The 26,489-nt window shown below is 39.3% G+C and overlaps 1 protein-coding gene across 2 annotated transcripts; it reads left to right on the forward strand.

The window, feature by feature from the left end:
• Positions 1 to 26,467, forward strand: LOC130908832 (alanine aminotransferase 2-like). 2 transcript variants are annotated; one of them, XM_057824692.1, is made up of 12 exons: positions 1 to 158; positions 235 to 401; positions 11,933 to 12,022; positions 12,119 to 12,227; positions 14,995 to 15,128; positions 16,463 to 16,706; positions 18,160 to 18,239; positions 18,343 to 18,479; positions 18,777 to 18,951; positions 23,477 to 23,632; positions 23,691 to 23,803; positions 26,175 to 26,467. In XM_057824692.1, the coding sequence occupies exons 1-12, from the start codon at positions 35 to 37 to the stop codon at positions 26,263 to 26,265; spliced, it is 1,620 nt and encodes a 539-aa protein (XP_057680675.1). In that variant the 5' UTR covers positions 1 to 34; the 3' UTR covers positions 26,266 to 26,467. The 2 variants fall into 2 exon arrangements, with proteins under 2 accessions (XP_057680675.1, XP_057680676.1); XM_057824693.1 differs by lacking the exons at positions 1 to 158; positions 235 to 401 and adding an exon at positions 8,157 to 11,666 and having other exon boundaries at positions 26,175 to 26,462.
• The last annotated feature ends 22 nt before the right edge of the window (positions 26,468 to 26,489 follow it).

Below are 26,489 nucleotides of genomic sequence, written 5' to 3' on the forward strand. Positions count from 1 at the left end.
CCACGCAAAGTTTGCATAAACGTCATCCGTGTGCATGCGTGCGCGTTTCAATACGAGAAGGCAACACGCTCAACTGTCACTTCAGGCTCGGAAGAAGTGCGGAGAGAGACGACTTCGCCGCCGCGCCGCGCTCTTTGTCTTCCCTCTCTCGGTTCTTGGTAAACAGACGTTTCTAACGTCTCCCTTCGCGCACGTGTTCGTTTGCTTTCACGCAGCTTCTCTCTGTGGTTACAGGTACGACACGGCGTTGTAAAATGTCTCAGTCGGAGGTCAACGGGGTGTCCGTCCGAGGGAAGGTGCTCACTTTGGACACCATGAACCCCAACGTAAAGCGGGTGGAATACGCGGTTCGGGGGGCTATCGTGCAACGGGCGGTGAAGCTCGAGAAGGAGCTCAAAGAGGTAAATTCAGAAGTCAGCAAGTAACTCTGAATGTTAAAACGTTTACTTCTCTTCATTTGGTCTGATGTAGTTGTTTGCTTTAGTGCGAACAGGAAGTACCGTTCTGTGAGAAGTTGTCACTCTTTTATGAAACAGTTCACGTGCAACGCGGTGTCCTTGGTTTACGAGAGAGTACGGCTACGTCACGTAAGACTCGTATATGAACCTAATTCGGAACGCCTCGCTGTTTATTCCTAACTAATGAGAAAGCAAAGTGCAGAAATCTTGAAAAGAAAAATTAGGTTAAATTCATTGCTGTTGTCTATACTGGCAACCAGTCCAGGGTGTCCCCTTGCCTCTTGTCAGCTGGGGGGCTCCAGCTCACTTGTTACCCCAATGAGGATAGTGAATGAGTGATGGATATGTTCATCAGTGGTGGATGAAGTACTCACTTTTTTATTTATTTATTTATTTTTTAAAATTAAGTAAGAGTACACGTACACGTGCAAAAAATACTTAAGTAAAAGTACAAAAGCTAAGGAAAAAGTACTCTAGTAAAAGGACAAAAGTACAGTGATACCTCGTTTTTCGCGGTTAATAGGGACTAGAACCCGCCACAATAAGTAGAAAAGTGGAAAAACCGCTAAGTAGCGCACCCCCCCAAAAAATGTTTTTGTTGTTGTTGTGTGTGTTCAATGTATTTATTCAGATTTAGATTTGCGAAAGAGATATAAGACATGTTTTTTTTTCTCCACTTTTTCCCAAAAGTATAATAATAATTAAAAAAAAAAAAAAATATATATATATATATATATATATATATGTATATACCGTATTGCCCCGAATATAAGACGGCCCTGATTATAAGACGACCCCCTCTTTTTCAAGACTCAAGTTTGAAAAAAGACATGGTCTCAGCTGATTTGGAATTACGGTGGTACTTCTACTTACAAACGTCTCTATATACAGAACTTTCAGGTTAAGACATGCCTAAATTTGGAAAATATTGCCTCTTGTTAAGAAAGAAATTTCAGGATATGAATGGCAAAAATACGGTATGACTAGTACTCACAGCTCCTAGGTCAAATTCAAATGATTTTAACTTGTACTAAGATTTATCTTTTTAAGAACCACATGTCCTTCTATCCGTGGTTCCCTTTAAACACATTAGACCCCATTCACATTGATGTTACCGTAATGGCCCGAATATAAGATGGCCCTGATTATAAGATGACCCCCGCTTTTTCAAGACTCAAGTTTGAAAAAAGACTTTTTGAACAGCAAATTAATTTTTATACAGAAAATAATTACAGTACATCTGAAAAAAATGATTATAACAATATATTTGAGAGAAAAAGCATGTTATTTTGCCTCATCATTCAAATCTTAATATCTGAACATTTAAATATTTAAACTAAAGTGCAATCACATTCGTAAATGAATGGCTTCTGGTTTTTGAAATGTAATTAAACCAATATACTGTGATAAAACAAGAAAATTGCAATAACTGCATTAACCATCAAAGTGAAGTCTGTAGTCTTGAAACAAATCTGAATAAGGAAAAACATTGCAATAAAATAATGCAAAATGGTTAAACTTGAGGCTAGCTGAGATCTGTCATGACAGAACATCGCTTCAATGATATCTGGCGCCATCAAGCGTCGTAAATGGGTATAATGTCTAGACCGCGAATATAAGACGACCCCCTCTTTTTCAGTCTTATTTCAATGCAAAAAACACCTTCTTATATTCCGGCCAATACGGTATATGTATATATTAATAAATGTTTTTTTAAGCCCTTCAATGTATTAATGATAAATTTCAAACATGTTACTGTCCCACAATTATTTTAAACAAGAATAAAGTAGTAACAGAGAAATGCTTGGCTTAATTAAATGCGCCACTGAGTGAGTCTACTCAAATCCACTCGGAGCTGCTCACTTACACACAATGAGTTGCCACAGCAACTGTTTAACAAGTTAAACGATGATTGACGCATGCCGTGCTTCAGAAGTTCGTGAGTCTGGTAAGATCAAACACATTCATCCGTCAATTATATTTAACTTTAATAAACAGCTCATCCGTATATTTTTTTTATTGAAAAAAAAAAATCAGCGATGGACTTAGGGTTTGAAGCGCGAAGTAGTGAGGGATCACTGTATATGTATGTGCAGATCTATCCATCCATCCATCCATCCATCCATCCATCCATCCATCCATTTATCTATAAATTAGGGCTGTCAAAATTATCGCGTTAACGGACGTTAATTTTTTTAAATTAATCACGTTAAAATATTTGACGCATTTAACGCACATGCCCCGCTCAAACAGATTAAAACGACAGCAAAGTGTCATTTCCACTTGTTACTTGTGTTTTTTGGTGTTTTCCCGCCCTCTGCTGGCGCTTGGGTGCGACTGATTTTATGGGTTTCAGGCTTCAGCACCATAATTATTATTGACAACAATGGCGAGCTACTAGTTGATTTTTAGATTGAAAATTTTACAAACTTTATTAAAACGAAAACATTAAGAGGGGTTTTAATATAAAATTTCTATAACTTGTACTAACATTTATCTTTTAAGAACTACAAGTCTTTCTATCCATGGATCGCTTTAACAGAATGTTAATAATGGTAATGCCATCTTGTTGATTTATTGTTATAATAAATAAATACAGTACTTATGTTGAATGTATATATCCGTCTTGTGGCTTATCTTTCCATTCCAACAATAATTTACTGAAAAATATGGCATATTTTAGAGATGGTTTGAATTGCGATTAATTACTATTAAGTAATTTTTAAGCTGTGATTAAACTCGATTAAAAATTTTAATCATTTGACAGCCCTACTATAAATATATATATATATATATATATATATATATATCCACATACATATACATATATGTATAGGTAGTCTCAGGGTTACGACATGCTAAAGTATTTACAATTCTCATTGCAAATCGCTCACACGTGACTCCACAAACTGTAGCTGTAGACCTAATTACAAACGCATACACAAACATATATTAGCTGAAACAACTTACAGCCTTACATGGGCCAAACCAGAGCGCAGCTGTCCTTTATCCATGTCAGACGCGAGTCTGCTCCTCAGTCATAAGGCGACAGTCCAGCCAAACCAAACGCTGCCACAGCAGGGCAGTGTATCCTCCATCATTAAACAAAATACAATACTTTTGAACTATTTGGATTGTTATGTTGGGGTACTTAAAGTGTTTACTCCGACTTACGCGGAGATTTATAGATAAGGATGTAAAACAGTCTCGATTTTTGGTTAAAAGCAAAAAAAAAAAAAAAAAACGGGCAGTTAGCATTTTTTTACGTAAATATGTCAAAGTACAATGCTGGTCTGTTGGTTAATGTGGCGGCCGCCTTACGTAAACAGAGCTTTTCCGGTGAAAATTCTTGTGAATAAATGCTTAAATGCCTGATTTTTTATAGATATGGATGTATAACAGTCTCGATTCTTGGTTAAAAACAAAAAAAAATAAAAAATGTGCAGTTAGCATTTATTTTACGTAACTGCATTGAAACATGAGCGGATGACATCCGGTCCTCCCGGTTTAAATGAATGGGAAATCTATTGATGTCGATGTCAGGCAATAAAGTAAATGCGTCTCTAGTCACCAGTGATAGCCTTGATCCTTTGTTAATTATCTTGTATTACGTTTACACATTTAACAGCTTGAAGACCATGTAAATATGCCTACTCAAGGCCGTAATTCCTATTGACAGTGACTAATGGATAGGTCACATGTAATTTCACAGTGTCACTATTTATACTTTGTTTTAATACTTGAGGCTAACTTTGGAAAGACCGATTTTGACCATGTTTTGGCTAGGAATGTGACTGATGTCCAAAGTCCAAAGTGATGTTTTGTTCCACATTAGCGCAAACATCTCCTATTACGTACTTTCTCAATGCTCATATTGATCCACTGTTCTGTTACTGTAAGACATTTAAGCGCTGTAACGCAACACTCCCTTGCAGTCTTTTCGTCCTTTAAGCACCCTAAGTGCTATAGCCTCATATGACCGTGCAGTCCAGGGTGCTAAAGGAGGAAGTGGTGTATCTGGAAAAGTTATTACATAAGAAGCGAGGGAACATTCTCTGGCCTCTTTTGTCTCACTGGCTTTGCGCTGCTCTCTCCTCCCCACAGCCGGCAGACTTCATTGGACAACGGTCTGGCAATGAGGCCCCGCAGTGTCAAATGTTTGTTTCTCTGCGAGGAGCTTCAGAAAAAGCCCCGCAGAGCCATTGATGCTCTGGTTTCAATATAAGACTCTAATTTGACATGGATATCATGATGGTTCTAAGCGCGCGTGTGTACGACAGGATAAAAAAAAAAAAAAAGTCTTAAATAGCATTATTATGTGAATTAGAATCATATTTTAAGACGATTCGACTATAAACAACAATTTGGCAAAGCGCAGATGACGAGAAATTAGTCTTTTAATTCAGCCCATTGAGGGGGAAATATTCAGAACGAAGAAAATGTGATGAAGAGAGCAGCAAAATGTCATTGTTTCAGTCTCTCTACTCCAATATTCATTCATTCATTTTCCATGCCTTTACTGGATATTCTTTTTATCCAAGTATTTTCCCCCAATTGCTAAATAAATGGTATGGTCATGACAAATAAGTTTTGTGCTGAATGGAATATGAAATAATAAAAATGCATTGATTCAGTACGACATGGCAAAATTACTCCATAATTTTAACTCCACCTTTACTGTCGCACCTCCCGAACGATATTTTATGCCACAGTAGTTAGTCAGGCTTTTGTCATTCCCCTGCCCCGGCTTCGGAGAACATTAACAAATCAAGAAGCGTGACAGCTAGCCGACATGCTATCCCGAACCGAGTGACGTCTCAAAGTCTTATTTTCGCTTTTCGAAGTGAAAAATCACAGAAAATTAGACCGGATCATATCACACGGCGGCAGGGTTGTCGATTGTGTTTACTGATCGACAACCCGCCCGGCAGCGAGCAAGTTACAGCTCGCTCCCCTGCTACGGACAGGAGTGCTCGCCGAGGAAGCACCTGGAGAGTACCGCCAGACAAATACTACATGGCGAAGATGTAAACAGAGACCGGCGCGCAGTTGTTGTGCAGCTAACATGGCAGGATGTGTCTGAGGAGAACTTTTCTACGTGTTCGTCCATGATCAAACATGAATAAATAGACCTTTATATCAAGAAAGTTTGTAGTAGGGAGGCCGGTTGATGGGTGCGCGGGTGGCCCGGGGGACCACCCAGGGTCCCGGGGGGGGGGGGGGGGGGGGGGGGACGATGGCTCCTTTGCTGGGCTGCGGGAGGAGGGATAGGCTGCGCATGGCTCCCCCGCCCCCGCCCTCCCTCCCCAGGCTGACTGGGTGGGGGCCGTGGCCCTGGGTTGGCGCCCGCGCGGTTTCTCCGCCCGTCTGCGTGGCTGTCGCGCGCCCGGTGGGGCTTGCGTGCTGCTGGATGTGGTAGGGCATGCTCGGGTTGGGGGTCCCGGTGCCAGGATTGGCGATGCGGCGGCGTAGGGTTGGTCGCCAATGGGCTTACACTCATAAGAGATTCACACGATTACTGGGTTCTAGATCACAGAACTGATTTGTGTACACTCTACCCCTTTCAATCACTTAGCTTATAGTCTTATAGACACCCCCACTCCCATTCTCCTCTTTCACTGGCCAATAGGCCCCCACATGGTGTAAACCGGAAATACATCTCGCTGACGATAGCACCAGCATATTAGTAACTAGTTTAGATGTTCAATGTATTTCTTGTTGTTGTTTTTGTATGTGTTTCTTTTCTTTCTTCTCTTGTATTTCTTTTCTTCTGTCCCCCCATAATCCCTTCCTGTTCGCTGCTTTGTCATAATAAAAAGGTATTTTGAATGATCACAATGGGAGTATGTCAGACTCTCAATGTGAAACATTAAAACTGTTCAGAATCTGGTCACTTAGACTCCATTCTCTGTGTCAAACAGCTGAACAGGACAGGTTTAAAAAAAAAAAAAAAAAGTTTGTATTGTTTACTTTGTAATTGGTGTAATCGCAGCCATTTTTAACACAAAGTTGCAATTTCTGATGGAGTTGAAAATTTGAAAGAACACCGGGCACACGAAGAGGGCAATCAGCCACAAAATGCAAGCCACCGCTGTAGTAAAATGTGTGCCATGATCCCAGTATTTGAAATAATACAAAATACAATGTTTATTCACTTCCTCGTAAATCCAATGGTCCCACTATAGTAGGGCTTGTTTTGGCCAATATCCGCGCGGTGAATGGGAACCTTTTGAAACCCAAAAAGGCTCCCACGCCTTTTGAAACCCAAAAAGGCTCACACACCTCTCCCTGGTGCAGCAACAATTTTCTGCAGCCGTTTGGCTGGCGTGATGCGAAAAACAAACAAATTAATCTGCACAATCAGTTGAATCCGCAGTCTATCTGCAAGCGATAGAGCAATGCTGTATTGTGAGATGCTGACCCGGGTGACGTCAAATTCGCATTTGTCCTAAACCCGAGACTGAGTCACTCATTTTCATGGCGCGGGATTCAAAAATTGAACATACAAAACGATCGCTTCCACACAAATCTAAGCGGTCCATGTCATTCAGGAGCATAAAACACCGTGTGAAATATGAAATAAACATGCTTTTTGGTGTCATACCCATTTTAAAATTAGACCAAGAGGAACAGGGACCAGTTGGACATGCTGTTGTTTTTGGAAGACCATATAATTTTTGTCTAAAAATTTTGACGAAAATACTTACCGTAATTTTTCGACTATAAGCCGCTACCTTTTTCCTTCATTTTGAATCCTGCAACTTATAGTCCAGTGCGGCTTATTTATTGATTTTTATTTGGGTTAATAGGTCACACTTTGACAGCGGCGTCATAAGACTGTCATAAGACCGTCATAATTATGACATGACACCAACATGGGTATTACTGAATGCTTATGACAGATGCCATTCAGTGTCATTCAGTGTTATGTTATCTTTTACATCCATTCAAAAGTGAGATAATTTTGCGGGATAACACCAAATGACATATGTTATCAGCATTCATGATTACCCATGTTAGTGGTTAGCAGGGTTAGCATGTTAGTAGGGTTGCCGATCCGCGAAGACAATCGACCACCCCGCCGCCGTGTGATATGATCCGGGGTAGTTTTGTGTGATTTTTCGCTTCGAAAGGCGAGAAAAACTTTGAAACGCCGCTCGGTTCGGGTTAGCATGTCGGCTAGCTGTCACGCCTCTTGGTTTGTTTACGTTCTCCGAAGCCGGGGCGGGGAAATGACAGTTTTGACCATGTTGTACTGAATAAATGCATTTTTATAATATTTCATATTCCATTTAGCACAAGACTGTTATTTTTCATGACCATACCATTTATTTAGCAATTGGGGAAAAATACTTACTACATAAAAATGAATATCCTGTAAAAATGTTGGTGTTGAGAGTTTGAAACAATGACATTTTGAGGCACTCTTCGTCGCATTTTCTTCGTTCTGAATAATTCCCCTTCAATGAGCTGAATTCTAAATCAGATGAAATCGTGACCCTGCCGACGTCATCCTCCAGCTGGGGACGCTGGAGCGCTATAATAACAGGCAGGGGCTAAACGGCAGATTAAAAGACTAATTTCTCGTCATCTACGTTTAGCCAAATTGTTGTATATAGTCGAATCGTCTCAAAATATTATTCTAATTCACATAATAATACTATTTAATACTATTTATTTTTTTTATGCCGTCAAAGGCCCTTTAAATCCCAAGAGTTGAATGTGTGTAAATTGTTGATAGCACATTGCCATTTTCAATCAGTCATGAGGGTTTGGATGCTGAGTTTATCATTTGAGGGAGGGTTTCCTGCCAGATCTCTGACTCGAAAAGTTTTAACGGTAGCTCAGCAGATTTGTCGTGCTTGTATGGGCGTGATTGTGACCCGACTGAACCTAGGCCTAGATATGTGGCATCGGATTGTCAAACGCATTTTCATGGCACAGTGGCAGTGAAGAGATAGCGAGCAACTATATTTGATGTTATTATGGATATCAAGTTACGGCCTAAAAGGTGCTTAGTAAGACAAATAAAAATGTAAACTAAGCAACGTTGTTTCCTGCTGCCCTGGCCTGCTGGCTTCACAGGTCTGCTCTGTGTAATCAGCGCCTGGTGGCTCCTTTCCTACTCCACTAAGAACAGCAGCCTCTTTGTTGCTTGAGTAAATGCAAGGGTCAAGCCTAATAAGGAAACATAAGGCATCCAATCACTTCAGTGGTAGATCTTATTTCTGAGACGATACAGTATAGTTTGAATCTGGCTTTAGCGATGTGAAATTTGACTGCAAAAAAAAAAAAAACACAAGCACCTTGAGTCATTTCATTTACCATCGTCGCACATCCGGACTTTTTCAACTTTTACTTAAACTGAAAGTGAAAGCCACGTGTGAACAATGTGCAGTCCTGGCCAAAATCTGTTATTAAGTTTTGCCTTTCTTCACAAACACATTAACACAACACATTGCAGTCTTCTAATCACTGTTTTCTATTACAAACAAGTAAGGGTGTGTCAGTATATTGCCAAGAATTAATATATCGCTTTAAAGGAACTAATAGGTTGATAGTAGGGCTGTCAAACGATTAAAATTTTGAATTGAGTTAATCACAGCTTAAAAATTAATTACTCGTAATTAATCGCAATTCAAACTAGGAGTGGGAACCTCAAGATACCTCACGATACGATACGATTCGCGATACAAAGCTCACGATAACGATTATCGATATATTGGTCAGAAATTTGATACAGGATATTCTACGATACAACTGTTGAAACGAAAAAAAAAAGATATTTCATAATCGAAAAAATATTGTTTAAGTCATTTATTAAACAGTGACATATTTTCAGTGCAACATTCCTGTAAAATATAAATCTACTGCAAATTGTGTACCAGCACATATAGAGGAAACAAACCACAACCTCTGATATGTCTTGGAGAGATGATGATGAATGGCACCCTTTTTTAAATCTTAAAAAAAAAAAAATTAGCAGTGCTGTAGGTGTTCGTCAGCAGTTGAGCTTGGATTGGGGCAATGATAAAATTGGTGGGTCTTTTCTACGTATATGACCTTTGTTGCCAAAAGCATTGGTTTGAGCACTTCCACCATCTGCTTCAGCATTTGAGATGTCGGACTCAGTCAGTCAGGCGGTTAAAGTAGAATGTTTATTGAAGTTATCTCGTGAGATTCCCTCCTAACTATGGGACTCAAGCGCATACTATGGTGCAAAACAAGTTATCTCGTGAGATTCCCTCCTAACTATTGGGACCCAAGGTGAAAAACAATAGAAGTTGTTACAATCTAGGTCACAGAAGAAATCATACATCACAAAGGCATAATGTGCTAATGTTAAGGCATCACATGATATTTTTCCCCATCAGAGCGATTAACGTTCATTAGCTGCCATCCCCCCGACTTCAAACGCATTGGATGTCTACTCTTGATTAACTCATTTCAATTCACAGTTTTTGTGTTTTTTAGTATTGTAGAATATCATAGAATGATTTCCTGACCCATGTATTTGTTTTAGCGCTGTATCGTATAGGGAGGTACCCAGAGCTTCCGACCCCTACAAACAAGCATGTCAAACATTGATTTTTTTGGCAAAGTCCATTCAGACTGCCGTGTGTCTAAACAGCTACAAAAGTCCATTGTCATATTGCATCATCTGATAAACGTGGGCAGCTGCAGCATGTCGGCAGCCAGAAGCAGACACGCAGGAACCAAAGCAGAGCTCATGAGGTTTAATCGGGTCAGAGCGGACAATAAAAAAGGGAAGAGCTCAAGATCAATGCTAAGTGGATGGGACTGACTTGAAAGGGGAGGAAAATGAAACTCAAAAGACGTAAGAATATTAGTTTAGACTCACCACAGAGGATTTGGTTTTTTATCTGTCTATCTGGTGGCGACTGTGCCTTGTGAAGCTATTGATAAAGGATGCATCCTCAGGACGAGCAGTTTTCTTTCCCAGAGGAATACCAATTCTTCTGAGGTGATTTACATGCTGCTCCATCATCCGCTGACAAATGTCTGGTTGCTGTGGCCGGACTACAGTCTGTGCGTTTTCTTGATAAAGGTGAAGCCATCACAGCATCAAAGTCATTAGCGCTAAGTGCCTCCGCTGTGATGACATTCGTGATTTCGAAAGTCAATCCAATTTTGAGGAGAAAAAAAAATCCTTGACATATGTGATTTGGTTCCTCTTCAGGATAGCCACATCTAATGCCACCTAAGGCCCGGGGTCCAGATCTAGCCCGTCACATTTTTTTGTGTGGCCTGAGAAAGCAACTCATGTGCATCGACTGACCCAAATAAAAAAAAAAAAAAGCCTCATTCATTTACAGTGGGAAATGAAATTGGGCTTTCACCTGTACCAACTTTAAACTGTTTTGCTAGCTCCTCTTATAAATATATTTTGGAAAATTTCACCCCACCCCAAAAGTTTGAATTGGACTCTTAGGAGTAATTTGATTGCATGGTCACCATTATTGGACCCACAAAAACCGATTGGCTTCCATTTATATTAAACTAAAACCCACAAACAAATCCAAATTGGATCCCATTGACTGTCCAACCTACAAAATAATTCTCTGTAAATATAGTAGTGCTGTCGTTAGCTAATTGTATTTCTGGTTGACACCATGGGGGGGCTTGATGACCGGAAAAAAAATCAACAATGTGAGATGGAGAGCCCAGTATTATGTGAATCACTTGTAAGTGCAGCTATGTTGACATCCTATTCTATGCTGCGTGATCGCTAATCCTGGAACCAATAGTTTTTCTACTTGAGTGTGTCTATTTGCACCCAGTCATGCGTGAATCCCATCAGATGTATGATAATCCTGCAGACAAGTGGAAATGCTGTGCGGGGGCTGCCACAGGGCCATAGCCACCCCCAAACAAAAAACAGCCAATCGGGGGGGCGAGCCAGCACAGCTCGTCCCACCTCCCACGGCTCCAGCAAGAGGGCCGCCATCACCCCCCCCGAGACCTAGAGTTGTCCCCCGGGCCATCCACGCCCCCATTAGCTGACCTTCAGGGAAGGGATGAGGGGATGCACCACCGCCCCCAACGCCCACCCACCTGGCCCAACAGCCACTGCCACAACCCTCCAACTGACACGGCACGGCCACAGGCCGGGTGCCGGTGATTTGTCAAGAGTCAAGAATCTGCATTGGACAAGGTGTCAAGAGTCTAGAATCTGCATTGGACAAGGTGATGATGGTGGAACTTTTGTTTGGTGCCGTTGCAGTGAGATTTACAAAGATGACGTAAAATATTTTGATAATATTGTATCTCCTGTTACAAGTTACTAAACTTTGTGGCTGTGCTATTATATGCAGTCAAGCACCCGTTATGAACTTCCATTACCAACTATTTTTAGATCATGTATGTATGACTTCTTGTATTACTTGTTTTATGGCTAACTGCATCACTTACTGTGAACGATTGGGTGTAACCTCGTTGTATTTTCTATGCAGGGTGCCAAAAAACCTTTCACCGAAGTGATCAAGGCCAACATAGGTGACGCGCATGCCATGGGCCAGAAGCCGATTACGTTTCTCAGACAGGTTTGACCACTGTGTTTGACAATGAACAGCTTTCAAGGATTATGTAACTTTATCAAAGTGGGCTAAAGCATTTACGTTTTCTCTGTCTTGCTAAAGGTTCTGGCTTTGTGTGCTTATCCTGAACTCCTAAAGGACCCCACATTTCCCGAGGACGCCAAGCAACGAGCACAGCGGATTCTCCAAGGCTGCGGAGGCCACAGTATAGGTCAGAATGAAGTAGTGCTCCTACGATTTATCGATTAACTCGAGTAATTCGATTAGGAAAAAAATCCTCGAATCAAATTTTGCAGCTTCGAGGATTCATTTAATTGGAATGGCGTTGTAATGGTTTGTTTTGAAAGTGTTCGCATTTAGTTTTATTGATTTGGGTGGATACATAGCCCTCTGGTGGCAACAGTTAGTATGACATAACTCATTTAACAAACAGTGGTATGGAAAAGTATCTGAACCTTTTGGAATTTCTCACATTTCTGCATAAAATCTCCATCAAATGTGATCTGATCTTTTTCAAAATCACACAGATGAAAATACGGCGTCTGCTTTAACTAAAACCACCCAAACATTTATAGGTTTTCATATTTTAATGAGGATAGCATGCAAACAATGACGGTAGGGGGGGAAATAAGTAAGTGAACCCTGTGCCTAAGCAGACTTAAAGAGCAGTTGAAACCAATTTTTACCAAACATTTTAAGTCAGGTGTGTGCCCAATCACTGATGAGTGGTTTAAAGCTGCCCTGCCCACTATAAAACACACACCTGGTAAGAAATGTCTTGATGAGAAGCATTGTCTGATGTGCATCATGGCTCGGTCAAAAGAGCTGTCTTAAGACCTGCGATCAAGTATTGTTGATTAGTATAAAGCTGGGAAAGGATACAATACAGTCTCTAAAAGTCTGGATGTTCATCAATCGACAGTCAGAGAGGTCTTCTACAGATGGACAGAGTTTGGCATTGTTGCTATTCCCCCAAGGTGTGGCCGTCCACCAAAGATGACGGCAAGAGTTCAGCGCAGAATACTCAGAGAGGTAAAAAAGAACCCTAGAGTGTCTGCTAAAGACTTACACAAATCACAGTCCAATATCTCTGTGCACACATCAACTATATGTAAAACTATGGTCAAGAATGTTTTCATGGGAGGATGCCACGGAGGAAGCCACTGCTGTCTAAAACAAAACATTGCTGCTCGTTTAATGTGCGCAAAAAGGGACTCGGACACTCCACAAAAGTTTCGGCAAAATATTTTGTGGACTGATGGAACCAAAGTTGAATTGTTAGTAACGCACAACATAATGTGTGGAGGAAAAACGGAACAGCTCACCAACATCAACACCTCATCCCCACCGTGAAGCATGGTGGCGGGAGCATCATGATTTGGGGCTGTTTTGCTGCCTCGGGGTCTGGACAACTTGCAATCATTAATGGAAGAATGAATTCAAAAGTTTATCAGGATGTTTTGCAGGAAAACCTGAGGAAAACCTGACATTTGAAGCTAAAAGGAGGATGGACGCTGCAACAAAACAAAGAAGTAAATCAACTTCAGAATGATTTCAGAAGAACAAAATACACGCTCTGGAGTGACCAAGTCAAAGTCCAGACTTGAACCCCATTGAGATGCTGTGACATGACCTAAAGATGGCGATTCATGCCAGACATCCCAGGAATCTGATTGAACTACAGCAGTTTTGTAGAGAAGAATGAGCCAAGATTCGTCCTGATCGATGTGCCAGACTGATCTGCAGCTACAGGAAGCATCTGTTTGAAGTTCTTGCTGCCAAAGGGGGTGCCACAAAATATTAAATGTGATTGTTCACTTATTTTTCTTGCATACTATCCTTATTAAAATATGAAAACCTATAAACTGTATTGGCCTGAATATACGACGGTGTTTTTTGCATTGAAATAAGACTGAAAAAGAGGGGCTCGTCTTACATTCGCGGTCTAGACGTTATACCCATTCACGACGCTAGATGGCGCCAGATATCATTGAAGCGATGTTCTGTCATGACAGATCTCAGCTACTCAGTTTAACCAGTTTGCATTATTTTATTGCAATGTTTTTCCTTGTTCAGATTTGTTTCAAGACTTCAGTTACAGTTAGACTTCACTTTGATGGTTAATGCAGTGATTGCAATTTTGTTGTTTTATCACAATAGATTGGTTTATTTACATTTCAAAAACCAGAAGCCATTCATTTACAAATGTGATCGCACTTTAGTTTACATATTTAAATGTTCAGATATTAAGATTTGAATGAGGCAAAATAACATGCTTTTTCTCAAATATATAGTTATAATCATTTGTTTCGGATGCACTGTAATTTATTTCTGTATAAAAATTAATTTGGTGTTCAAAAAGTCTTTTTTCAAACTTGAGTCTTGAAAAAGAGGGGGTCGTCTTATAATCAGGGCCGTCTTATATTCGGGCTAATACGGTATGTTTTGGTGGTTTTAGTTAAAGCAGACACTGCTTTTACATCTGTGTGATTTTGATAAAAATCAGATCACATTTGATGGTGATATTATGCAGAAATGTGAGAAGTTCCAAAAGGTTCAGATACTTTTTTATACCACTGTAGCTGAATCCAGCTGCTACCTGTTAAGACCAACATAAGGTAAGGTTTATTTTTTAGCTAATGTTTTTTTATGCATTTGTAATATAGTTTATAGGTATATTTAGCAGCGAGAGCATTGTAAAAGAAAAAAGTTAGCATTTTATAGCATTTGAGCTAGCAATGCAAGTTAGCCAATTGTTCTTTTGTTGAACTTAAATGTTCTTCGTCCGATTACTCGAACTAACTTGTTGATAGATTAATCCATTACTAAAATAATCGATAGCTGCAGCCCTAGAATGAAGAACACCAACTATTTGATTCACCTCCTCCTACATTTCTGCTCTCATCAATAATTTACACACATGCTCACTGACTAAACCAGAAATCCATCTGAACACTTAAGTTAATTTTCCATTCTAGGTGCCTACAGCGCTAGCCAGGGCATTGAGTGTATCCGTCAGGATGTGGCGCGCTACATCGAGAAGAGAGATGGCGGGATCCCGTCCAATCCGGACAACATCTTCCTGTCTACTGGGGCCAGCGATGCCATCGTGGTATGAAGTCATTAGCTTAATGCAACTCTCCCAGTATAAAGTGATTATTTCATCACATACCGTAGGAGGCTTCTGTGATGCAGCACAATCAATCATTCCACTTCAACGGCGGTTAATTTTTTACTCTGTTGTACTTTGCACATCCGTGTCCTCACTCCACCCATGAACTGTTTGCCAATGTCAGAGCACCATCGGCTACTGAATGACTACTTGGACAAAAGTATCATGAATTCTTGGAAATTTCTATCATCTTGTTGAAGAGTTTGGCTTATCTCATGACTTTTCTACTCGGATTGTGCGAGGGGCAGTCAAAAGGTCATGAAATAAAATAACAAACCGCTCGAAAATTGTTGTATTTTATTTATCGGACAAAAAGTTGATAGTAGAAACTATTGTTGAGCAATTTGTATATTAGACAATCCATCAATATAGCAATAATCGTCTAATTCAAAACATGAAAGTTGGGAGTAGGACTTCAACTTGAAACGATTGACTGATTAATTATAGCGGTCGACCGATATGGAATTTTCAAATGCGGATATCTAAAAAAAAATTCAGCCAATTGCCGATTTTGTAAGTTGACAATCATTCCATTCATATTATGAGGCAGAAAAACATGTCCACCTTACTTGGGTGCCAGTTGAATGTCAATGCGCTCTAATGTAAAGTGTATGGTCAAAAATCACAGCCACACGTTTTTCTGCCATTTAAATTGAATAGAAAATTTGGACGTGCGTAGCCGTCAATGGCATCGCCTTACTTGGGTGCAATGCGTTCTAATGTAAAGTGTATGGTCAAAAATCCCAGCCACATGTTTTTCTGCCATTTAAAATGAATGGAAAATTTGGTGCATGGCCTGCAAAACTACCATACACCCCCAAAAAATGCCACAAACCAAAATGCATTTTTGCCACACTTTTGTGATACACTGTATCAACTAAAAATGATACCTTGATTAAAAAAAAAAAAAAAAAAACTCAAATGACCTGTTATTTTCTGCTTATCATACCAGATGAAGGATGTTCTCTTTATGATTAAAAAACAAAAAAAAAATGTGGATTGTTTCATTTTGGTCATTTTTTGACCATTTAAATGTTGGACTGTGATGAAAAAATTCTTAAAATGACACTTAGGTTTTGGCCAAGTAAATCATTTTCTGCTTTTTTTTTATACTGAAATGCAATTAACTGCAATTTTCCAGACGATATTATTAGTTACATTCATCCACTAAAGTTGTTTCAAATTTCAAGGAAAAAAAAAAACCCTGATTAATAAAATGAGATACTTGAATTAAGCCACACTCCTAATCCTCTCTCCTTCTTTTTGAATCACAGACCATGCTTAAATTGATGGTAAGCGGCGAGGGTCGTACCCGCACGGGAGTGATGATCTCCATCCCCCAGTATCCTCTGTACTCGGCCGCCATCGCCGATCTGGGCGCCGTGCAGGTGAGTTACTACCTGGATGAGGACAAGTGTTGGAGCCTGGATGTCGCCGAGCTGCGCAGATCACTCCGCGCGGCGAGGGAGCACTGCGATCCCCGTGTGCTCTGCATCATCAACCCTGGAAATCCCACAGGTACGCGTAAGAGTTGAAATTTATAATATGAAAAAAAAGAAAGAAACATTCATGGTAAAAAGATCAAGGCTCGCATTTGAGCATGTTTATACTAAGGCTATCAAACGATTAACATTTTTAATCGAGTTAATCACAGCTTAAAAATTAATCGTAATTAAGCGCACTTCAAAGCATCTCTAAAATAGTCCATATTTTTCTGTTAATTATTGTTAGAATGGAAAGATAAGACAAGACGGATATATACATTCAACATAATGTACATAAGTACTGTATTTGTTTATTATAACAATAAATCCACAAGATGGCATTAACATTATTAACATTCTTTCCGTTAAAGGCATCCACGGATAGAAAGACTTGTAGTTTTTAAAAGATAAATGTTAGTACAAGTTATACTAATTTTATATTAAAACCCCTTTTAATGTTTTCGTTTTTTTTAAAATTGTAAAATTTTCATTCAAAAAAATAAACTAGTAGCTCGCCATTGTCACATGTGCTCCCTGTCGTTCTTCCACACTACGTAAGTTAGTGATTGAAATACACCACAAGGTGTCAATGGTGAGTTTTAAATTACTTAGAAATCAAGCCAATGAGTGTGTTTTGTCCCTCGACTGACACCGTAGTTCCCTGTTTACTGATCCATCACAGTCATTTGAGTGAGTGCTGGCTTCACAACAAACGAGACCTCAGATAGTTTGTATATTGTGACAAAATATTACCATGCAGTGTATTTATTGAACTAAACGAAATGTTTGAATAGAGTTTGACCAAAGTCTGAGTAAGTTTTATGTGTATTTTACATAGCTATTTTCATCGGGAATGCCAGTTCTCTTTGCACTGTTGTTTAACTGTGTGAGAATAGCACCTCATTAATACAAATTGAAGTGCTTGTCTTTATGGGAACATTTTTTTGAGAGATATTATTTTTGTTGTGCTTACACTAAATGATACTTATGTTTGTTGTGAAGGAGTTGCCGAAGCTTATGCCAATAAACTTATGTCCAATGAACACCTGTGTCCACTCGCCTTTTGTAATATTCTGATATAGAATTATCCGAGGCACCCTGAAGTGCACGTGGCGCTAATGTTGTTTACTCACATGATGCAGGAGTGAGTTAGAGTTACGGCCTGCCGAGAGCCGTAAACTGTGTTAACGTTGAAGCTGAATGTGCTAATAAAGAAACAAAGTGCCAGCACGTCAAGTGCGGTGTACCTTTGTTAAGAAAAAGAACAAAACAAGACACCTTTCTCTGCCTTTTAGCTCTCAATGAGCAAAAAACGGCATCATTGTAATCTGTTTGAGGTAATGCATGAGCGGGTCATTCCGAGCATGCATTAAATGCATCAAATATTTTAACGTGATTAATTTTAAAAAATCATTACAGCCCATTAACGCGATAAATTTGACAGCACTAGTTTATATGTTAACTGATTTGCACATCCCGTTTTGCAGGTCAAGTCCAGAGCAGGCAGTGCATCGAAGATGTGATCCGCTTTGCAAAAGAGGAGCGTCTCTTCCTGATGGCCGATGAAGTAAGCCCATTTTCCAATTATGAAATGTCCTTTTGTGTTATGCGTTGAATTGAAGGAGTGTAATTGCATTTCTTGGATTAATGCAGTGTTTATATTATTTTAGGTCTACCAAGACAACGTGTACGCAAAAGGTTGCCAGTTTCACTCGTTTAAAAAAGTGCTGTTTGAAATGGGACCGGAATACTCAAGTACAGTAGAGTTGGCCTCATTCCACTCTACCTCCAAATGCTACATGGGAGAGTGAGTTTGCACGGGAAGAATACGCCCAACAGATTTGATAGAAAACCTTGAAATGTCTTTCACAATCACACACACAAAACAATATGGTTATTGGTTAAAAAAAAAAAAATCACTTATCACGTAGCAAAGCTAACTAGCTTTTGAAAAAAAAAGCTTCACTGTAAATTCTTAATGAAGCAAATCTTATGTTTGTCAAACATTTTTGAGTTGATCTCTTACTTCACATTCGTTCGACTGGAAAATCCCAACAAAAGCCTGTTCAATCGCTCTCGGTTTCCACTCCCCGTTTTTTTCCAGGTGTGGATTCCGTGGAGGATATATGGAGGTCATTAACATGGACCCGGCGGTGAAGGTCCAACTTCTCAAGCTGGTTTCAGTGCGCTTATGTCCCCCGGTCCCTGGGCAGGCTCTCCTCGACTTGGTGGTGAATCCCCCTCAGCCTGATGAGCCATCCTACACAACGTTTATGAAGGTCTGATAATACATTCTTATAAAGTGTGCTTGCCGCTAGCATGCTAATACAACATTTACCATGCACATTCAATAAGATAAAAATGCCACTGTCAGCCGAGGTTAGACATGTGAAAACATGCAGTTGTTTTTGTGAGACAGAAATGATCAAAACGCTTTATTGCAGCTTTAGATCAATAATACAGTACAGTATAACTTCAAATCTAAAGGATGTTACCATTAACCTTTGGCAAACTAAAATATCTGCAGTATTAGTACCGAGGGCGTAGGTTTGCATCGGGACGGTAGGGAAATAACACTACCAACTTTTCAGGATGTTCCAATTGTTCCCACCAACTTTTAAGCAACCTTATTTGCACTATAGTACAATTATATAGGGTATTTAGATTGTCTTCCCATATGTTGTAAGGATAAAATAGACCCTACCATTATTAAGTGAATTTTTTTCATTATGTTCAGACTTACATTTACCCTTTTTCACTTGATTGTGCCAGTCCATTTTTTCCCCTCAAACGCACGTGATTGGCTGATGACACACTCCGACAAATTAATGTCGACAACATGTCGCCTCCTCCGCCCCTTTCAAAGAGGAGGAATATTACAAGTTTTTTTGGGGCCAGCAGCAGCCACTGTAACTGATGTAAAAAGACGTCAATGTTGTGGAGATGGGGGAAACACCACAAATTTTGCTACTGAAGGTCAGACCTGCATCAGAATGGCGTACTGCAAGCAACACGTCACTTCCGCTCATTAATATTCATGACGTTAGCTACTGTTGCTAAGGGAGGACATACCACCGTTTGTCCCTAATAGGAAATGGATGGAAATTGTGTACGAAAGAGATGTTTACAAAGCTAAACCTACCAATTCTGTCCAAAAATGATGTCCCTGGTGCCAAATTCACTTCAAAGATGTGGAACATTTAAAGAGATGGCTTGAGTGTCGAGGGCTGAAAAAGATGGAAAAAAGGAGCCGGCCTTAGCATAGCTTTAGCTTTTTTATCGACACCTTTTTCTCACGCGACTGACAATGACATTCTCCTGTTTCAACAAGCTATCCTTTACCACCAGCCCTGTATTTCCTATATATTATATCCTCTGGTTGTCCTACGTCTCTGACCGTTTATGGGGGTAATTTATATTTTGTGTAGCGATCGCAAATGTTACTCAGTGACAGCCCACGAACACTTTTAATTTTTTCATTGATAACAAATCTTAATTCTATAATTTATTTACACTTCCCCCTTACTAAAGTTTTTTTTTTTTAATTCTTTTCAGGTCATTCATTGTCAGACAGAAGCAGCACAGCACAACGTCACGTTAAAAAAATAAGTTAAAAATATCAAAATGGCTTACGTCTTTGTCCTCTGAAAGAGCATGCCAACCCAACAGAATGTTTACTGCATATGAAATGTGAAATCACCGAGCTGGTGTTAAAAGTCCACCCAAGTTGATTCATTCTTCACATTTTTTCCTCCCGAGTTTTTGGTTTCGGGAAACGTATGAAGAAAACATCCTTCATATGTCGTAATGTCTAGAGTCGTTTCTACAAGTTCCAAAAAAGCAATATGTTATCGGCAAGTTCGTTTTTGAAAGATTACCGGAGAAAAGTAGCAGAAATAACATTGTTTCTATGCCATGGCGGGTCTGGAATGTCCCACTTCTGCTTTACGATGCAATGTCACGGTCTAAAAATAGCATGCGTGAGGTACGCCATTAGCATAACGTTAAACTGCTAACCTGCAAAACTACTGCAGTCAGGCCAACCTCCACAAGGATCAACCAAGTCAAGCTAGCCATCACTCATTTAGATCATTGTTTGCATTATGTGCATTATGGTAATGTAACATGGTGGCTTCAGAGTGCAAGTTCCTTTATTTAAAAAAATAAATTAAAACAAAAAAAATCTGGGGGCTATCCAAGAATGGATCCACTTCAGGGCTGACATGAAGAAAAATCTGAAATTAAATCACACATCAGAATTTCGTGAGAATACTTTGGTTGAGTCTTGGAGTAGTCTATTATGGCTCAGATGTAGAACAGTCCACAGATTTTTTTTTTTTTTTTTTTTTTTTAAACCTTTTTTAACCTCCCAAATCACTTTTATATTACAATACTTTAGTTTTTGTCTCAGTGTGCTCCAGTGTCCTCATTCTTGGATAGCTCAGTTTTTTAATACAGGTACTTGCACTTCAAAATGTTTTAGTAGTTTTTGAAAACTAAGGTTTCAATCGGACACTGTATCACCACAAACAATACACATGAAAGTTAGTATAAGTAAATACAGATTTTTCATTGATTATTTAGCCTCTCAATTAATTAGGTATATACAGTGGTATGAAAAAGTATCAGAACCTTTTGGAATTTCTTACATTACCTTATAAAATCACCATAAATGTGATCTGATCTTTGTCAAAATCACACCGATGACAAAAACTGCTTCAACTAAAACCACCCAAACGTTTATAGGTTTTCATATTTTAATGACGATAGTATGCAAACAATGACAGAAGGGGGAAATAAGTAAGTGAACCATCACATTTAACATATTGTGGCTCCCCCTTTGGCAGCAATAACTTCAACCAGACGCGTCTGGCACATCGATCAGGACTAATCTTGGCCCATATTTCTCTACAAAACTTCTGTAGTTTGGTCAGATTCTTGGGATGTCTGGTATGGATTGCTGTCTTTAGGTCATCCCACAGCATCTCAATGGGGTTCAAGTCTGGACTTTGACTTGGCCACTCCAGAACGTGCATTTTGTTCTTCTGAAACCATTCTGTTGTTGATTTACTTCCGTGTTTTGGATCATTGTCTTGTTGCAGCATCTATCCTCTTTTTAGCTTTAACTGTCTGACAGATGGCCTCAGGTTTTCCTGCAAAACATTTGAATTCATTCTTCCATTAATGATTGCAAGTTGTCCAGGCCCTGAGGTAGCAAAACAGCCCCAAATCATGATGCTCCCTCCACCATGCTTCACATTGGGGATGAGGTGTTCATGTTGGTGAGCTGTTCCATTTTTCTTCCACACATGACGTTGCAAGTTACTCCCAAATAATTCAACTTTGGTTTCATCAGTCCACAAAATATTTTGCCAAAACGTCTGTGGCGTGCCAAAGTGCCTTTTTGCGAAAATTAAACGAGCAACGTTTTTTTTAGACAGCAGGGGCTTCCTCTGTGGAGTCCTCCCATTAACAGCATTCTTGGCCATTGTTTTACATATAGTTGATGTGTGCACAGAGATATTGGACCGCGCCAGTGATTTCTTCAAGTCTTTAGCAGACATTCTAGGGTTCTTTTTTACCTCTGAGTATTCTGCGCTGAACTCTTGGTGGACGGCCACTCCTTGGGAGAGAAGCAACAGTGCCAAACTCTCTCCATTTGTAGACAACATCTCTGACTGTCGATTGATGAACATCCAGACTTTGAGATGGTTTTGTATATTTTCCCAGCTTTATGCGAATCAACAATCGTTGATCACAGGTCTTCAGATGGCTCTTTTGACTGAGCCATGATGCACATCAGACAATGCTTCTCATCAAGACAATTCTTACCGGGTATGTGTTTTACAGTGGGCAGGGTAGCTTTAAACCACTCATCAGTGATTGGGCACACACCTGACTTAAATTATTTGGTAAAAATTGGTTTCAATTGCTCTTGAAGTCTCCTTAGGCAGAGGGTTCACTTAATTATTTTCCCCCCTTCTGTCATTGTTTGCATACTATCCTCATTAAAATATGAAAAGCTATAAATGTTTGGGTGGTTTTAGTTAAAACACTGTATTTTCATCTGTGTGATTTTGACAAAGATGAGATCACATTTGATGGGGATTTTATGCAAAAATGTGACAAATTCCAAAAAGTTCAGATACTTTTTCATACCAATATTTATGAGAAATGACCCGTTCAATAATTTCTTTGGTGTTATGTCCTGTCTCCAGCAAAAAGTGTACATGCAAGTTTTTCTGCGCTATCATTCTTAGTACCTACCAATGTTAAGACCAAACCTAGCCCTTGATTACTACAGTTACTACAGTATGTATGTATCATGTATATTGTCAGTTTTTAATGGTGTAGAAGTTGACCCGTTTCCTTAGATTAAAAAAAAAAAACTCAAAAGATGCAGTGCAGTTCTACGAGTTCAGTCACAAAATACAAAGTTCTTCAAACCCAAATTACGAATCACCTTTGTCATACGAGTCCCCCCCCCCCCCCCCCAAAGAGCCATTAGTCTGCAACCAGGCCTGTCATGAATTCTCTATTAGTCAAATTGTATAAAAAATATTGACGTAAAAATTTTTTTTGTTTCTCTTAATAGCAAACCTTTTTATTTAAAAGCAAGAGGGGAAAAACAGTTCTCATTTTGTGTACTTCAGTTTTTAAGCATACCTCTACTGGCCACAGGAGGGTGACAAACTCAATACATAAGCTGAAGCCTATTCAACTAAAAGTACTGATAAAATCAAGGTTGGACAATATTCACCTGTTCAAGCGTTTTCCCAGTTGACAAATCGTATATCCCCACAGGAGCGGACGGCAGTGTTGGATGCCTTGGCGGAGAAGGCCAGGCTGACCGAACAGATGTTCAACACGGTACCCGGCGTCACGTGCAACCCCGTGCAGGGCGCCATGTACACGTTCCCTCGAATCGCTCTACCTCAGAAGGCCATCGAGCAGGCTAAGGTGCGGTCGTTGTTTTACACCAAGTGTATTTCTTTTACCAAAATGTCTTTGCCTACAGGAGGCAGGCTTAGTCCCTGACATGTATTATTGTATGAGGCTGCTGGAAGAAGAGGGCATCTGCCTCGTGCCAGGCAGCGGCTTCGGGCAGAGGGAAGGAACTTTCCATTTCAGGTTAGCGCGTTAATTTACTACGTAACCTCCTGAGACCCACCTGAGATTCGTCTTTGCTAAGTGAGATTAGTTAAACTTTCAAAGTTTCAGATTAAAATTTGGGTTTCGTACACGAAAACGTTTTTGTAATAAAAATTGTCCGAGGACAGTGGGTTCATGCTGCTTGACACCAGAATGATCTAAATGGTGAACACACAAAACTAAGCTTCAAACAATAAGTGGTTCTCCTAAAAATCGAAAGCTAGCACATAATTTTTTCATTCCTTCTGGATTTGGCTTCAGTGGGGCATAGGCTATTGTTGGAATGGACACACCCCTGGAAATGGAATTATCTGTTAATTTCCCCGTGTTGGCAAAATGATAAAATTGAGTCAAAATTCAAATCAAATTCATAGCAGACACATAGTGTGCATTCAGTGTCATTGTTTAGCCTGTTAGCCATTTAGCTAGTGTACTGTATATGGTCAATTTTTTTTACTTGCGATAATTTCTTAATCATTCCTAGTTTAATTGATCATACACATTGAACGACTACCAGTAATTTGATTCATAGTTGCAACTAAATTATCCAGGAATTCAAAACTACTTCACCCAATAAAAATTGATTTTAGGGCTGCAGCTATCGAATATTTTACTAGTCGATTAATCAACGTTAGTTTGAATAATCGAGTCGGATTAAGAACAGTTGAGTTACAGAAAAAAATTTGGCTGTAAAACAAAGGTTTGCTAAAATTGCACTTTCACAAGAGCATTAAACGCGAATACAAAATAATATTCCTGAGTGTTTCTTCAAACTATGCAGAACTGCACTTTCATTTGAAAATAAAATACCTGACTTTAGCCTCAAACGGTATAAAATAATAAATGAGGCTCTAAGTACAACAGAACAATTGTGTAACTTGCATAGCAAAAGTCCGCTAGCTTAACCCCTTCAGACCTGGGCATGCTGCTGAAGGACATGACACGTTTGTCTCTAAATCAATAAATACACTGAATTTAGTTGCTACTGCCACTTTTGGGAGGTGATTGGACGGAACTTTACCCATCGAAATCAAATCATGAGGTTTAGCACGCCCCCTTTGCCATTTTCGGCTCTTTTAAAAATTGGCCGAGACAAAGCACAACTTTAAAAAGGCAAACGTTAAGTGTTCAGTTCTTTCACATTTAAAAATAACCAATAAATGCATGAAATCACCAAAAAAATATTGCACGTTGTTCTGGTATTTGAGCATTTGAAAAACCAGCAAAGATTTTTTTTTTTTGCCCAGCAGAAAAAATGGTCTGAAGGAGTTGAATTCTACAAAATGCGAACTTTTTTTGAAGCATGTTCTTAACAAATCATATTCGCGCAAAAAAGTGCAAAATGTACCTATGAAATAAATTACGAATACTTAAGAAAAAACATTAGCTCAAACAAAAACTTACCTCTTAATGGGGAGCAGCTGGATTCCAACATGTTAAATGAGTTACGTCATAGTAAAGCTGTGTATCCGCCCAAATCCAAACGGCAAATTTCTCGTCATCTGCGCTTTGCCAAATTGTTGTATACAGTCGAATTGTCTCAAATTATTATTGTAATTCACATAATAATGCTATTTAAGATTTTTTTTATGCTGTCACAGGCACTTTAAAAATACGAGCTTAGCGTCAAACGGTCTCAAAAAAATAACAAATGAGGATCTAAGTACAAGAGAATAATTGGGTAACTTATTACAGCAAAAGTTCGCCAACTTAAATGTTACATGTTGTTTTTTGTTTTACAATGCCCTTAACAAATTGTTCAGATATTCCCACAAAAAATGGCTAAATATGCCTATAAACCAAATTATAAATGCATAAAAAAATTAGCTCAAAAACTTACCTAATGTTGGTCTTAACAGGGAGCAGCCCTGTTAAATGAGTTATGTCATAGTCAAGCAGTATATCCACCCAAATCAAAAAAATGCACTTTCAAAACATTACGCCACTAACTAAACTCATAGCAGCAAAATTTGAAGCTTTTTTTTCTAATCGAATTAATCGATTGTTTTACTAAATAAGTGTGATTTTTTTTTTGCCGCATCAAGCTAGAGATGTTATTTTACATGAATATACTACTTTTGTTTAGAAAACTAGGATGTAAAGGTCAACTTTTTGTCGCTGAGCTTCTGGAGAAGCCTCTAACAGATTTTGATGCCATTACATCATTCATTTATATACCTGTAGACACCACAAGAGGGTGCTGACAACTTCCCCGAATGTGCCCAAGTGGTCACATTTTAAAAAATGTTGGTCTCAGAAGCGGAAATCTAATGTCCTCAAATATGTATGCAGGGTCTCAGGAGGTTAAAAACAAACCTAAACAGAAAATTGATCATCTTCCTCTTTTCAGGATGACCATCTTACCACCGACTGACAAGTTGAAGATTGTGCTGCAAAAGATCAGCGCCTTTCATCAGCGCTTCATTAAAGAGTTTTCTTAACTGTCCTCAAGTGCCGTAGTATTAGAAGTGCCTTTACCTGAATAAGTGCTTCCTTTGCCATCCGTCCATAGAGTAGCATGTGTAAAATTAGAATTCATAATGCATGATGCACTTTACTAACCTGTTCCTAGCCGTCCTTAGAAGAATAAGCAGTCCCGTCTGATAAAAGGTGCCAACTGAAAAGTAAAAAAAGCACTTTTAAATGTGATTAAAGCACATTTTAG

Source organism: Corythoichthys intestinalis, chromosome 20 (genome assembly GCF_030265065.1).
Source record: "Corythoichthys intestinalis isolate RoL2023-P3 chromosome 20, ASM3026506v1, whole genome shotgun sequence".
NCBI classification, from domain to species: Eukaryota; Metazoa; Chordata; class Actinopteri; order Syngnathiformes; family Syngnathidae; genus Corythoichthys; species Corythoichthys intestinalis.

Coding starts and splice junctions, on each gene's coding strand:
- LOC130908832 (XM_057824692.1), top strand. CDS start 35: ATGCGTGCGCGTTTCAATACGAGAAGGCAACACGCTCAACTGTCACTT. Junction 159..234: donor CTTCCCTCTCTCGGTTCTTG/GTAAACAGACGT, acceptor CTGTGGTTACAG/GTACGACACGGCGTTGTAAA. Junction 12,023..12,118: donor CGATTACGTTTCTCAGACAG/GTTTGACCACTG, acceptor GTCTTGCTAAAG/GTTCTGGCTTTGTGTGCTTA.